The 16,281-nt window shown below is 44.5% G+C and overlaps 1 protein-coding gene across 6 annotated transcripts in view; it reads left to right on the top strand.

Annotated features, from left to right (window-relative positions):
* dennd5b (DENN/MADD domain containing 5B) overlaps positions 1–16,281 on the top strand; it is a 75,639-nt gene that overhangs the window by 53,390 nt on the left and 5,968 nt on the right. For 2 of the 6 annotated variants that reach the window (XM_080757840.1, XM_080757839.1), the window contains 13 exons: positions 343–651; positions 2,398–2,629; positions 4,861–5,011; positions 5,531–5,621; positions 5,866–5,976; positions 7,360–7,491; positions 8,706–8,858; positions 9,826–9,907; positions 10,622–10,703; positions 11,072–11,200; positions 11,485–11,606; positions 12,837–12,982; positions 16,083–16,201. In XM_080757840.1, coding sequence (XP_080613966.1) covers positions 343–651; positions 2,398–2,629; positions 4,861–5,011; positions 5,531–5,621; positions 5,866–5,976; positions 7,360–7,491; positions 8,706–8,858; positions 9,826–9,907; positions 10,622–10,703; positions 11,072–11,200; positions 11,485–11,606; positions 12,837–12,982; positions 16,083–16,201 — 1,859 coding nt within the window. Of the gene's footprint in view, positions 1–342; positions 652–2,397; positions 2,630–4,860; positions 5,012–5,530; positions 5,622–5,865; positions 5,977–7,359; positions 7,492–8,705; positions 8,859–9,825; positions 9,908–10,621; positions 10,704–11,071; positions 11,201–11,484; positions 11,607–12,836; positions 12,983–14,718; positions 14,761–16,082; positions 16,202–16,281 lie in introns of all 6 variants that reach the window. The other 4 variants (XM_080757844.1, XM_080757841.1, XM_080757842.1 and 1 more) reach the window with 3 other exon arrangements.

Genomic DNA, 16,281 nt, shown 5'->3' with positions numbered 1-16,281 from the left:
AAGATAAATGATAACTATAACTTAAACTGTATTCTGTCTTTACAAAACAAACTAAAACAAATTGAAATTATAGACAAAATGTTTTAGTTTTTTTCTCTTTGATTGTCAAACAGTAACTGATTATTTTTTTTTTTTCAAAATTCTATCTTTTTCTAAAGCTAAACTAGCAAACTCGCTCTAAAAACGGAATTGGAAAAACTAATTAAAACTAAACTCTAATGAAAAATCCCAAACTATTATATAACCTTGCTCACTATACGCCACACACACGCCATTATAAAACCGAAGAACCACCCGTGGCTGTATTGCTTTGCTCATCGTATGCCCATCTCTCCCGCGCAGGGCAACGCCACCCTGGAGAGACTGCAGGCGCTGGCCAAGCGCACCGGCGTGACGGTGGCGCGCGTGGACGAGCTGCGGGCCGGGGTCAAAGGTCACGGGGGCACCGGCGAGGGGGGCCAGGCGCCGGGCGGGCGCACGGCCGCCGAGGAGGAGGAGCTGCGCTGCGCCAAGCTCAACGTGCAGCTGCGCGAGGTGTGCGCCAGCCGCTTCGCCACCATGTTCGCCGACTACGAGGCCTTCGTTATCCAGGGCTCGCCGGACCTGGAGTCCTGGCTCACCAACCGAGAGCAGATGCACAACTTTGATAAGGTGAGCAACACATGCCGTATATATATATATATATATAACCCTGGAGTATACATTCGAGGTCTAATTATATAACTCAACCGGTTCTCAAACATTTTCTTGTGAAGCACACACAAATTGATGTGTTTTAGACCCCCATTTTATCCCATTTTGACCTAAGATCAGATTAAAAAAATGTCTTCTACATCTTGTTTTCTGAAAAAGCCATGTTTGTATATCAGTGGTTCTTCGATTTTTCAAAAATAGCAGACCTACAAGCTCGTAGCGCACCATTCGGTGGCGCGCTATGAGCTTGTAGATCTGTTATTTTTCAATAGCTAAAGCTTTACATAATGCTAACACCAAAAGGGGTTCCCGCTACAAAATGGGTTAGCCGATCTACAAGCTCACGACACATTTTTGAACAGTGTTTAGACTGTCCCTTTTTTTGCTAGCGAGTGCACCCCCCCTCAAGGTCCCCTGGTCACTTTGAGAGCCATTGTTATAACCAACCACTGAGATTTTGTACCTGCATTGTCATATGGAAGGCTGAAGACATTGTATTGTGTGTGTGGCCCGTAATGCAGAAAAAAAACATCTCAATGTAAAATGCAATTTGTCTGCTAAGCAAATAAGTGTGACCCGCCTTCAGAACAGGTGAGAGAGATTGTAAATGACATTGTTTGCAAACAGCACTGTGCTTTATTTCCCCTGTGAATCGATGCACAGTACCATATTATGCAGCATTGTTTTTTTTCTCCTGGATAGGTGAATATTTGTATGTGTTTTCCCATTACACTGCAGGGGGAATACCATATTTCTCTTACCCTAAATGCTTCGATATTGATATTGTGACCTTGATATCATACTATCATGATAATATACAGTATGTGTATTTTTTTTTTTTAAGAAGAAGCTCCTGAATGCATGTTTCGAGCTTGTAGAGTGGCAATGTTTGTTATTTTTGGAAATGTTTGAACATTTTTTTAATGATTAAATAGGCAATTAAAGGAATTGACAACACTTCATGATGTTACGATATCCAACATCACAGATGATATCCACTCTCATTTGATGACGTCGATATATTGTTGTTTACTAGAGTTCTCAACAGGCCTGAAGATTAAGGACCGGCATAATGTTAAGCCCAAAAAAAAGATATATATTTATTTTTCATGGAAACACACCCGACCCCTTAGTCCAACCGATTTGCATACATTCTCTGCCTGTCCTGAAAACATTGGGTAGTGGCGGTTATGGGTAGGTTACTAGGTTTGGGTAGGGTCGGGTTTGGGTAGCGTGGGGTTTGGGTTGGGTCGGGTTTGGGTAGCGTGGGGTTTGGGTTGGGTCGGGTTTGGGTAGCGTGGGGTTTGGGTTGGGTCGGGTTTGGGTAGCGTGGGGTTTGGGTAGGGTCGGGTTTCGGGGCAGAATATGAGAACTCTAGCCGTTTACGTCCAGTTTGTACCAATGACTCCAGTCTCCCTACCACCCACGTAACTACAGTATTATTATTATTATTATAATGACTCCAGTCTCCCTACCACCCACGTAACTACAGTATTATTATTATTATTATAATGACTCCAGTCTCCCTACCACCCACGTACCTATATTATTATTATTATAATGACTCCAGTCTCCCTACCACCCACGTAACTATTATTATTATTATTATTATTATAATGACTCCAGTCTCCCTACCACCCACGTAACTATTATTATTATTATAATGACTCCATTCTCCCTACCACCCACGTATAACTCTCCCAGGCCTCGTTCCTGTCGGACCAGCCGGAGCCCTACCTGCCCTTCCTCTCGCACTTCATCGAGACGCAGATGTTCGCCACCTTCGTGGACAACAAGATCATGTCCCAGTGGGAGGAGAAGGAGCCGCTGCTGCGCGTGTTCGACGGGCGCATCGACAAGGCGCGCCTCTACAACGTGCGCGCGCCCAGCCTGCGCTCCTCCAACTACCAGCGCTGCGCCGTGCTCAAGGAGGCCGGTGAGTTTCAGCGGAGGGCGGGGACGGATTAACACATCATCTTTTTGACCTAGATTTAACGCAATCAACAGCCAATGAGGATCCCCAGGATCCCCCTTTTCAGGGCCTCGATCCCAGTACCGCACAATGTACAAAACTGTACACTGTAAGTGTATAAAAACTGGTCAAACTTTGGCCAAATTGTCAAATAATACAAGAAACTATTAGCTGAAAGGAAGACAAAACATCTACAAGCTCACAAAGCTTGTAGATCAGCTATTTTCACAATAATGTATCCGTGGAACTGAAAACGCCTCAACTCCTACATTCCAAGTGTCAGGTTGGGGGGGGGGGGGGGGTCCTCGGTTCAAATATGATTAGTTTGATTAGAGGGTCATGGCCTGAAAAGGTTGAGAACCATTGGTCTAGAATTATGATTGACACGTGAATAGACGCCGTCCAAGGGTCTTGCGGGGCAGGGTGGGTGGGGTGAGTTTAATTGGCCATTTGGAATGCGTGTGTGCGTATGCACGTGCGCGTGTGTGTGTGGGCTGTCCCTCTGTCTGTTATATACCGAACATCCGTTAACCAGAGGTCGGCCTTTTAGATATCGTCGTCGTTGGGTGGAAACTATTATCTCCAAAACATTTACCTTTCTGGACATTACCTCAAATAACGGATCCAATATAGTGATTATTTCTAGTCTACTCGTGTCGGTATGTTTCATTGGTTCAATATATACGGTCTATTTAAAAAAAAAAAAAGACAAGTAGCAAACAATAGGCCCAAAAAATGACATTTTGAGATAGGAGGTTTCTGCCCGACAGGGTCGATGAGTGAACACACAGACGCAGACACAAACACGGCGTCGTTCGTCTCTCCTCGTCTATATCCCGTTTTAGCTCTCCGCCTCGTCTCCTTCCTTTCCTAAGCCCACCCTCTCCCCTCCTCCGGTCCTTCGCTGATCCCCGGGAAGCAGCCGAGCTCCACTCTGTCTGCGGAAAATCCACAACTCCCCATTTCTCTTCATTTCAACCTTGCCCGGCATGCACTTTATTGTCCTGTCTCCCCCTCTTAGTCTCGCTCTCTTCCACACAACATCGGTGTGTGTGTGCACACTGCACATGCGACACACGGTCGTACACACAGGTTTGTATACGTAAAGGGCCGATCTACAAGCTGTGCCGACCTATAGCCTGGTTTCCAGCCCACTCGACTGAGTGCACTAGAGCTGGAGGCTCTCAGAGTCTGACAATCGGACTAGTGCCGAGCGTGATGCCTCGCATGGCAGCGCCGGGTGGGGTGGGGGGGGGCTATTACACAGTAGTAAAGGCAGCCTTTTGCCCGAGTAATTGGGTACCTGCAAGCACCATCAACCCTCAATGAGCTCACACTCGGTAATTAAGGTTTCACATCGCTTGGCCCCGTTAAAACCAACCAGCGCAGGTCACAGGCGCTTCGACAGGACACGCAGTTCAGACTTTCACGGACGAGCGCGCACGAGCGCACACATACAGACGCACACACACACACACCCCTCTGTTGTAAATCCACACAGAGCAGTGTGCAGTGTGCAGCCCATTACCTCCCTTTTATAATTCCATTTCGTGGCGGGTCTGGCGGCCATGGATTTTCTATTGGCCTCTGACCCCTCTTCTCAGTCAATCTGTGTGCCTTGCTTCTCCCTGCGCGGCACAATCAGCAGCAATTAACCACAGTTAACGTAGTGGAGCCCTTAAACGAGCACTAATGAAGGAAAATAAAAATACCTTAGCCAACAGATGATGGTGTCGGGGACCGGGCTCGCTACGCGTGCGCAGCCTTCAAGGTAAAATAGTCGAAGGACAAACCACAATGATACGGTCCAAGCTAAGAGGGAAGATAGCATCTACCTTAGACCAAGAGAAAGGCCAGAAGAAAATACTCATATACAGTCAGTGGTGTACTGTAAAGTAACTACCGTAAGTACTGTACTTACGGTAAGTAACATTTTGTGGTACTTTTTACTTTACTGGAAGTAAAGTAAATGGGTGCCAAGCTTCTCAGTTGCCACGACTGATTTCAGTCATTGAAGCCTGAGTGTCTTCTGTGAAAGCATGCTGCTCTCCGAAAATAGCCGATCTACAAGCTCACAGCGACATGTTGTGATCTTGTAGTTAATGCCTCAAATCTGTGATTTCTTCTATCAGCGTCTTGAGATTTTTTTTAGCTTTATTCCATGTAACCGCCCCCCCATGTCGTGTCCCTCGCAGCCCAGGCCATTGAGCAGCGCCTGATGAAGATGGACCACACGGCCATCCACCCCCACCTGCTGGACATGAAGATAGGCCAGGGCAAATACCAGCAGGGTTTCTTCCCCAAGCTGCAGTCCCACGTGCTCAACGCCGGACCTACCAATAACAAGTTAGTCCAACTTAAAAGAAAAATGGCCCTGCTTACGGAATCGGTAAGCAGGGCCATTCAGAACGTGTATATATTGTTGATCGTGGGAATGAAAACACGGGCACGCCACAGGAAGTGGAGGGCTGAGGGCGGGCCAAACGGGCCAACATCCTGTTATCCACATTCTATTGAGGCCTTTTTTTTGGCCGATGGGTTCCCAGATTGGCAACTGGGTTAACTGGGTTAAGTGTAATTATATTTCTGCCTCTTGGCCAGTTCCCACATGAAAAGGAGACTGTGTCTCAATGTGTTTTTCCTGGTTAAATAAAGTTTTAATACAAATTTTAAATAGCCACATGATTGACAATGACGTCATCTGCTTTCCAACTATTTTGATTGGTTGGTATGAACCAATCGCCTTTTTGCAACGCCCATCGCAGAAACGGCTGCCATCGTTGGAAGGGCTTTCAGTCTGAATAATGAAGTGAAAGGAGATGATAATTCAGTGTCAGGCTTGTAACTTGTGGTGTGTGTTTCCAGGTGGTCCCATCGGACGGCCACAGCTCAACGCAGGAAAGACCGCCACAGGCAGCAAACGGAGCATCTGACCTTGGACAACGACCTCAAAGAGGTAACGGCGGTAGAGACGACCTGCTCAACCCCGCTTTCCAACATGATAGTCTTCTTCTTCTTCTTCGTCGTGCTTTAGAAGCATGCCTTTTATGTCCTTTTTCTGTTTTCCGTGTTCTCATCTTTTGTGCTCGTGTTTTCCGTTCAGTTTGTCATTCGCATGTGCATGCTGCTCTCTTCTTCTTTTCCTCCCTCTTTCTTTATTCTCGTGTCCCTATTTGGTGGCCGTGGCACTTTCCTTGCAGCAGGCAGAGGGGTGTCTGATTCTGCAGAACTCCATGGCATTTTGGGAGTGGGACGAAGCGTCCCCCCCGCCCCTCAAACCGCCCAAAAAATCTGCCTCAGCGTCCTGCCTGGTACGTGGTGGTGTTTGATGGTTGTTCTCACAAACCCCCCCCCCCCCCCCCCCTCCCCCTGCAGTTCCAAAAGTACCTCCCACCGCCCCCCTCCTCTGTCAAAGACCTGCTCTAGAGAACACTGACTTATTAATTAATTAACTGCTGTAGTTTCTCTAGAACAGTCTATATGTATATCATTATTTTTTGGGAGAAACCGACCAAGTATAATGTTAAATCAGACATTAAGCTCCCCCCCACAGACCAAATGGAATGATTCTCTAGTCTATTGCATGTTTTACGTTATGCAATAATTTGCAGAAATGTTATGCATAACATTGTTATGTTATGCAATCGGTCTGATTTGACTGCCAATCTCTCAGCCAAAATCATGCAAAAAAAAAGATGATTTTATTTTTTTATTATTTCCTAATAGTCGACTATACAGTACCATGTAGTTACCTAGAAATTACCTGGTAAATACTGTACCGTAAAAGGAAGCGTTGCCTCAATCTTTAGTCGGGGACAGCCCTACATTTTTTTTCCCTCTCACACCTTGATTTAGCTTGTAGTTTAGTTTTAGTTAACCACTTTGGCTCCATTTCAACAAGCTCACAGTGGGAGTTAACCAGCAGGTTTACTATAATAATAACTCACACTGTCCTGAAGTGAGCGCGCTGCTTTCACCCCTCTCCTGCATCGCACCTTCACCTGTATCCTGTTCTTTCTCCCGATTGGCTAAAATTGGCATCCCGACCCTGACAATGCATTCTATAGGTAGACTCCCTTTAGAATATAGGGAGACTCCCTATAGAATGAGTGTTTCTAACAAACACTCTAGTAAAATGTGTACTATACTGTGTATATAGCTATTTATGCTTATTTTAACAAACAAATATCAATTACACTAACAAGTGGTTAAAAATATGTTTCCGCTGTATTAACTTTGACCGTAGGCGTGTATGTTTTCACTGAGTTTACCACTGTGTAGCAGCAGGGCATATCCACTGGAGTGTGGCAGAAAGATTCTTAGTTGTAAAATCCCTGAGGGTTAATTTAACTGAGAGTATACAAATGTAAGTAAATGGACCCGTTGTGGTCCATATTTCTACATCCGTACACCTGGATATATTCTAAACTGAGGATTTTACTGTGTGTGGGGAGACCCGTGGACTCGCGAAGGCAATTGTTTTTCTCATCATTTTCTCATTTCCGCGCTGTCATTCAACGCACTCCTCTCCGGTGATCGTGTGGGACCTTTTGTGAAAACGACTGACAGCGGTAGCAAATATGAAATTCCTTGGGACACACGGTCATGCACACACACACAGTACACACACACACACACACACACCGGAATGAAGAGCAGAGCTAATCATGTTTCTGCTTCTTGCTCTCCGTCAGAGGTTCATGCAGGAGGCGCGTAGCCTCGGGAAGAACCTGCGGCAGCCCAAGCTGTCGGACCTGTCCCCCGCCGTCATCGCACAGACCAACTGGAAGTTTGTGGAAGGCCTGTTGAAGGAATGTCGCATGAAGGTGAGAAACCTCACTACAGTCCACCTACCGTCCCAGTGGTTCTCAACCTTTTTAGGCCGTGCCCCCCCCCACCCCCCCCCCCCCCCCCCCCCCCAAAATAATCGTATTTGAACCGGGGACCCACCCCACTCTCGAATGTAGCAGTTGAGGCATTACATTTTGTTCTCTGCCACAGATAATCGTTGTGTTGTAAATTGCATATTTTCTAAATGGTTGCCTCTTTCTTATATTATTTAATGTTTGACCAGTTTTTATAGTGTAGTTTGTCGATTACTTGTGATTTATTTTCCTTGATGTATAAAAAGGGTCTTAAAAGTCCTTAAATTGTCATTGTAAAAATGGCAATGAAAAGAGGAATATATGCACTCTCAAAAATCTCATTGTAAAAATGGTGTCACACACTCTGCACGCAAAGGATATTGATGTCCTCAAAATCTATCTAGAAGATCTACAAGGTCACAACGCTTCGCTCCGTGCAGCATTGTGAGCTTGTAGATCGGTTATTTTCACAGTATTTCCTCATGAAATTACTGAAACAAAACATTGCATTTATGGGGAGGGCTTATCTTTGTCGCTGCATTGCTGATCCCCACAAACGGTCAGGGCGCATGTTCGGGGGGGGGGGGGGGGGGGGGGGGGGATAGCGTGTACCTCCACATGCGTTACGCCCCCCTAGTGATACCCTTCACTGTCAGGTGAAAAGAAGATGGTGGCTTGACGGCCCGGGTATCGGAGGAGACCCGAGGCTATCTTCACCCTCCCAATGACTTATTGTGGGGGTTAGCAGAGATGGAGCACTCGTAGAGAGCCTGGGGAATTGGGAGTTGGCTATACTAAATTGGGACTTGGAGGAGAGAAAATGTATTTTGCTATCTGTATTTTGTCTGGGAGGGGCATGTGTTGCTCAACAACATAGTCTTTTCATTATTTGTCTGCCCTGAGATCTCTTGAGTTATTGAAAAATTGCAATAAAAAGATTTTGAAAAACAAAATGTACTAAACAAACTGTTTGGGAAACGGTGCTCAAAAGTATAGTTGTTGCGCGAGTGCGGACATAGCACTCTATAGTGTATACGCATAGTTTCATTATATAGATATTCCACTGTTTACGTTTACTTTCTTTACGTATCATTACGAATCATGATGACTATTTTTTATGTATTTGATGTATTCCAAAATGCCTAAATTGTATTTGTATGTGCGTGTGTGCGCAGACCAAGCGCATGCTGGTAGAGAAGATGGGCAAGGAGGCGGTGGAGCTGGGCCACGGGGAGGCCAACATCACGGGTCTGGAGGAGAACACGCTCATCGCCTCCCTCTGTGACCTGCTGGAGAGGATCTGGAGCCACGGCCTGCAGGTCAAACAGGTCAGCTCACGCACTCGTGCACGTACATACACACTCACAGGAAAATATATTGAGAACTCTCAGAAAAAAAGGTTCCATTTATCATAGAATGCTCTCTGCGCTCTTTCCCCCCTCTACACCAGTAGATCTCTTTGACGAAACCTGCCTGTGAGCTTGTAGATCAGATATTTTAAGAACATTCCCCCCCCAGAATATGGATGCCAGGGTTCAAATGATAACATGCGTAATAGTGATGACATTTACACCTGGGAAGATGTACAGAACCTACTGTAACGACGTCTAGATTGAGGTGATTAAAACCAAGTAAATAAAGATGGGTTCTTTTTTTTCTGAATATGACCCTCTTTCGTCTTTCGTGGAATACAAACAAATTGGTTATCTTACACATTCAACACAAACGGGCATCTATCAAGCTAACGTGCATGTGCAGCTAAACGCTAAGAGGCTCTCTTGGCAGCTGCAGCTGAGTGAGTGGGGAGAGGCTGCCTCCCCTGCCGTGTGGACCAGTACATACTCCTATTCCCTGTACAGCAGTAGTTACATTAACATTGATTTTTACAATACAAATTGGGCTCCCAGAGATAGAAATGCCATTAAATGGGGGGGGTCCGTAGACTAATGCATGTCAAACTGGGGGTCCTTGAAATTAAACGGGTTGAGAATCTCTGCTAGAGCCGTAAAAACATCTTCTCTTATGGGGGTCCTTGGTGTATCTTTTCTTTTCTTTTTTACTTTATTGGTTTTTTCACAGAAGCATTATTTAAATACTGGAGTTGAGAAATAATAAGTGGTGGCATGAACAGCTTCTCTTAATGAACCCCACAAGTATTGGTGTATCTTTTCTAATGGGGGTCCGTGGGCTAATAGGTGTCAATATGGGGGAACCACTGCTGTACAGCATCTCTCTGTAATTGGCAGTGTGTGTATTGGAGGTGTTGTTGATGACCCTTGACCTTTGACACCGTAGGGGAAGTCTGCCCTGTGGTCCCACCTACTGCACTACCAGGCCAGAGAGGAGAAACTGCAGCAGCAGCAAGCAGAGTCTCCAGGTAACGCACGCACGCACGCATACACACATGCACGCACGCACGCACGCACGCACGCACGCACACACTTGTACACTCTCAGAGGTACAAGTGTAAGTGATACATTCGGAAACCCCTAGGAATCGTTAAAGGGGAACCGTTAAGGGAATCGGACCGTTTTAGAGGTTAGAGTTATTTTAGAGGAATTGTTCATTCATTGTTAAACTCCTAAAGGATGCCAACCCCTGCAGGGACATATTGTGTACTGTATATACAGATAGCATGTGCACTAGCAGGTATATGTACGTGATGTTTAGAACATTTAGAATCAGTGCTGTGTTCTAGGTTTTTTTCAGAGGGCAATCAATAATCATTCCCTGCACTAACATGCACATGTATAGGCTATACGCTTGCCCCGTGGTCAAAGGAGGAAATTGTTAGGAGACAGTATTATTAATTTGTATTATTATTCAAAATGTTCTGCACAGCCTACTACATGTACAGCGTATAACGGTAGAACACACCACTGATTGGCATCATGTGCAGATCTGCTACTTTTGATGTTTTTGTGTGACGCTGTAGTGTACACACAAAAACACAAAAAGTTAGAATATGGAGATGAGAGGTTTCTGCCCGACAGCAACGATATCCTCACCCGCCATAACAATGAGTGATTAGTGTGTGCGTTGCGCACACACACACACTGAACACTCACTGCTTTTCATTTCCTCCATGCAGTATCGAGTGGCCCGGAGCGAAGGAAGTCAGAACCAACAATAGGAATGCCATGTCTGCGCATTTCTGTCGTACAGGATATGAGGTATGGGTCACTGTCCTATATTAGCCTGTAGAACTTGCCCAAGCATCGACGACCTTGCAGGCGTATGCAAAGGATAATGTCATTTAGATAGCATGTTATGTAGAGTGCTGTAGACAGATGCCAGGTCATTATTGACCTGACATGCTATAGTGTTTATGGTTTCAATCAATATATTGTACTGTTCTTGCTTTACTTATGATCCTAGATGACTATTTCTATGCATTTGATGTATAGACTTGTGTTTTCCTTGCTTACTGTAAGTCAAGTATGCAGTGACCTCTGTCTCTCTCTCTCTCTCTCTCACACACTCATTCACACACACACACACACACACACACACACACACACACACACACACACACACACAGACATATCCAGAGCATGTCAGAGATCAAGACGGAGGTGGGGAGGGCCAGAGCGTGGATCCGTCTGTCACTGGAGAAGAAGCTGCTCTCTCAGCACCTTAAAGAGCTGCTGTCTCGACATGCCTTAACCAAGTGAGCACACACACACACACACACGCACACGCACACGCGCACAGCCGCACACACACAAACACAAAGGCACAAAAAACACATAGGATATGCGTACCATCACACAAGATGCGAACGGAAATTAAAGCCTGAGTACCGAGGCGACACAACAACCAACCCTGCACAGTAAAAATCCTTTGTGTTGATTTAACTCTCAGCGAGTAAATACGCCACAAACAAATTTGAACCTTAACACGTACGTGTGTGTGTGTGTGTGTGTGTGTGTGTGTGTGCGCGCGATCCTGCAGGAAGCTGTATAAGCGCTACGCCTTCCTGCGCTGTGAGGAGGAGAAGGAGCAGTTCCTCTTCCACCTCCTCTCCCTCAACGCCGTGGATTACTTCTGCTTCACCAGTGTCTTCACCACCATCAGTGAGTCCTCTGCTCCATGTCTATAAAAAAAGCCTAATAATATAGGCTAATATAATGAAAGAAAGTCCTTTCATTGTCAGTTCACTGTCTGATCTATGGCAGTGGATATCTCTAAAACTATGATAACCTTGGAGTGCAGTGCACTAACCTCCGATAGACAGCTAAAGCTCTGAAGACGGCTCCATGCCGACTGAGGGGGAGGCCTCTTCCCCATCTTGTTTCTGCGTTAGTTGGTATTAATCTCAGCCTTAGATGCATGTGGATGTACAGTAATAGGGATCAATGGCTGCCTTGGCTATGAGCATGAATAAACCATGAGGATACATGTACAGTTTAATCAAAGATTTAAAGCCTAATGCATTATTCATTGAGCCACCCCTAACTCTTGCACTTCTACATTATAATACAAGAGTCACTATTATCTTCAGCCACACAATGGTACATTTTCTCATATAAAATGTAGTACACTGAGAATCATCCCAGCTTGACGTACCAAGTTCAATTTGGCTACTGTGCGCATATCTTTGAAAAAGCTAGCACCTCCCAGACTTCAAGTCAATAGAGCACAGAATCCTGACATCATGTCCGTTACCCACCGAGTCACACAGTCAATTTATCCACGCTAAATCCGTAGACTCCCATCACGTCCTAATAACTGTGTTCCAAAAGAATAAAATAAAAATGTTTGTCTGGTGATTTTGACAGGTAGGTGACTGTTGTTTATGATATGTTTGTCTGTGTTTTGAGAAAATTTATTTATTTTGTAACTCTTTGTAATGGAACTGATGTCATACTAGAGCAGTGGTCAAATGGTCCCCCTCGAACGATTTGGGGGTCCCCATATGATTACCGTAGCTTAATGTACAACATTGTTTTCAAACTCAACAGTAATCAGACCAACATACTGTACAGTATACAGTAAGTGTATGGGTATCTGCACATTTCTAAAGTGAAAGTTTAAGGACTTTTAGGACCTTTTTAATATCTTTTAAAATAAAAAAGAGAAAAGAATAAGTATAAAATATTACCTAAGAAGAAAACATGAACATATCAGATCTGCAGTACTTGCTCGCAACGCACATATTTTTTGATTATATACGGTACAGGATTGTGGGTCTAACACACTGAGAAATCCCACACTGAGAAAACCTCTTCTTCTGAACTTCCATTTGTTTTCATATAATTGTATTTCTCTGGTATAACAACACACCGTTGTGTTTGTCCCTGCAGTGATCCCGTACCGCGCGGTCATCATCCCCATTAAGAAGCTGAGTAACACCATGACCACGTCCAACCCGTGGGTGTGTGTGTCCGGCGAGCTGGGAGACTCTGGCGTCATGCAGATCCCCAAGAATGTCCTCGAGATGGCCTTTGACGTGAGTGTGACCTCTCAACCATTGACCTAAAGCCATGATTTTTTACTTATTTGCGCGCCAACGTCAACTGTGGAAAGATTGTAGATCGTCTATTTTTGAGCTCGGCTGCTGGCGCGCCACATAAGTATTAATCAGGGTTAACACATCCCATGGCCTCTAGCGGGCTGGAGCACTGCACCACCATTGACCCCTGGGGTGTCATTAGATGTTGGGTGCCTACACAGGGGTGAGGTGTGTGGTTTGTGTGTGGGGAAAGAGTTTGTCAGGAACTCTACTTCGCTTCCTCATCTGTGTTCCTCTCATCTCTGTCGTTTCATTCATTCACTCCATCCATTGCAGCGTAGTAAACGATTAAATACAGCGTGGTGCCGTCAGGAAAGATCATATGCATTGAGTCAAGTCAAAATGCATGAGCATGTCGATGCAGAATCTGTAGTGGTGCTCAAAAACCTAGATACTGTACACAATTAGGCAAGAAAATAATTCAGACTTCAAAGTATGAGACATTTTGCTTGAATACAGCTGCGTTCACATGAGTAGATGCAAAAGATACAAAGATGCAAAGCTACACAGTGTAATTGTAGCTGTTGTAGCTTTTGCAGCAGCTACAAACGTCCTATGCATCTTTGCATCTTCATGTCGCTGGCTTCCTTTGACGATGAATGGTAGACTGTAGCTTTGCATGTTCCCGGAGCCAAAACTTGTATGACACATACAACGGAAACCCAGCTTGGCTCAATGAACAACAAGGACTTAGAGCTTATATATTTACTTCCAAAAGCATGTCACATGTAAGTCACATGAAGAGTCTGTTGATTGATTCGGTCAGATAAAGAGCTGAAAGACAGTGGCTACTACAGTGATATAGCCACATCTGAGCAAACAGTACCTCTTGTAAGAACAGTGCAAATCTTGCAAACATTCCACAGTTGTATGGTAAAGAGATAACTATATTTATATTTTAGTTCATTTAAATGTTCACATTACTTTGTCACTTATTTGATTTGTTTATTCGTGAGAGGGACAATGTTATACTAGTGAACAATGCATTCACACATACGGTGCAGTGTGCAATATTAGTTAGTTATATGTGTCCCTGACACACAACAATAAAACACAACACCGCCACCACAGAACATAACACAATACTAGGTTTTTCATAGAGCTATGTCACACGTACATAAGCTTCAAGACAAACGGAACAGCTGCTGCGAAATTCTACCTCCTACACCCTGCTGAACTCACATTTCTTCTTGTCCGTCTTTCTAATGCTTAATTTGTACCTCGTCGTACAATGGGGTCGTGCTCTTAAAAATAGCAAACCTGCAACTAAGCTCTGTAGGTCTGCTAATTTGGGCGCCCTCCTGGTGTTTTGTGTACTTTCCCTCGCACTACAGTGGTGACACGTCTGGTGTATGAACTCATCGTGTGTGTGTGTGTGTGTGTGTGTGTGTGTGTGTGTGTGTGTGTGTGTGTGTGTGTGTGTGTGTGTGTGTGTGTGTGTGTGTGTGTGTGTGTGTGTGTGTGTGTGTGTGTGTGTGTGTGTGTGTGTGTGTGTGTGTGTGTGTGTGTGTGCTCACCGCAATAATGGTGGCGGGGGGGGGGAAATGCCAGTGTAGCATGCATGTTGCTTTTAATGTCTCACCAACCTCCGCCGCACGGCCGCAAAGCCCACGTTTCATGTTGTCTACCCATCATGCATGTGCTAACATAACAAGTGTCTCCATCTCCCTCAGTCTGCTTTCAGGCCTCACACGCACATCTCCGCCACGTTCAAGGTTAGAGTCTCTCTCTCTCTCTCTCTCTCTCTCCATATCTCAAACGGATCCCACCCCCATCTCTCCTACTCCTAAAGCGCTCTCTTTCTGGAACTGGGCTGGTTCTGGTGTGACACAAGTGTTGTTGTAGGTTCTGCTCAGTGGTGGAAAGTAACTAAGTACTTTTACTTAAGTAATGCACTTTTTAAGTACAATTTTGAGGTATTTGTACTTTACTTGAGTATTTCAAATTTCCAGTACTTTTACTTCTACTCCACTGCATCTCGGAGCGATTTTGGCAGAAAACATATATTAACCACTTCAACCCTATACATTTCAGATCATTAGCAGATCTACAAGCTCACAATGCGGCGCAACGCATTGTGAGTTCTAAATTGCAGTATTGGTACTTTTACTTAAGTAAAACATTAGAGTACTTTTTCCACCACTGGTTCTGCTGTACCACTGCAGGTTGTTCTAGTCAGGGCTGGACATCAACCATGTCTCTACCACCCCGAAAGGATTATTATTTTTTTTCTCTTATTTACAGTAGGTATTCTGTGGTGTCATATTGTCGTTTGTCACCATTCTTTGCCAGGTTTTTATTATTAAATTATTGACTCATTCTATGCTTGTATTATTCATTATAAAAACACCACTGTCATTTGGGAATGCTAGAGCAACTGTATTGTTTTGTTTTCTTGTGTGAGTGTGCGCGTGTGCGTGTGTGGATTGTGTGCGCGTGGTGTGTGTAGTGACATATTATTACACAGTAAAATTCTCAGTGTTCATTTATCCATTTGTGAAAGTAATGGTTGGGTGATGGACGTGTAGCTGATTGAAGTGTTGATTTTGTTGACTAATACTATGACAAAAACATTTTTTTTTTCACTGACGAAAACGAAATGGAAACTAAATTAAAACTAAGCTATGATGACTAAAACTAAGACAATTTTGACAATGTTGTCAACAAATAACTAGAGAACAAGAGATCTAGTATAAGTCATTTTACACTTGGTTGCATGTGTTGTGAGCTTGTAGCAAGTGTAAAATCAGTCATTACGACGGCATCAAGGCCTGCCAAAATACAACTGTAGATTTAGTCGACTAACACTAGACTAACACTAAAGCATTCCAGGTGACTTGTAAATGGTAAAGGTAAAATGTGACTCAAACTAATTGAAAACTATTCAAAAGACTATGACTAAAACTAAAATAAAAAGAATCTGTCGAAACCAACACTGATGGATTGAATTAAGAATCGGCACCGTTTTTCTTGGGGGGGTTAGGATCACCCTGAGTCTCACTCTTATGTTGCACCGTCCATCTGTGTGTTTGTCTAGTGTCAGAACCTGGGTAAGCTGACCACGGTGCAGCTGGGTCACGACAACTCTGGTCTCCTGGCTAAATGGCTGGTCGACTGTGTCATGGTGCGCAACGAGATCTCAGGACACACATACAGGTGAGCAGATTCAGTTCCACTCTATTTGCTTCGTTGGTGTGTTTTTTTTTAAGCGGTGCTAGCCGCTTGCCCGCTTCTAC

This window comes from Protomyctophum bolini, assembly GCF_963924005.1.
Source record: "Protomyctophum bolini genome assembly, chromosome: 23".
In the NCBI taxonomy this organism is placed as follows: domain Eukaryota; kingdom Metazoa; phylum Chordata; class Actinopteri; order Myctophiformes; family Myctophidae; genus Protomyctophum; species Protomyctophum bolini.
The sequence above is the reverse complement of the archived record's forward strand: the minus strand, read 5'-3'. Positions and strand labels throughout refer to the sequence as shown.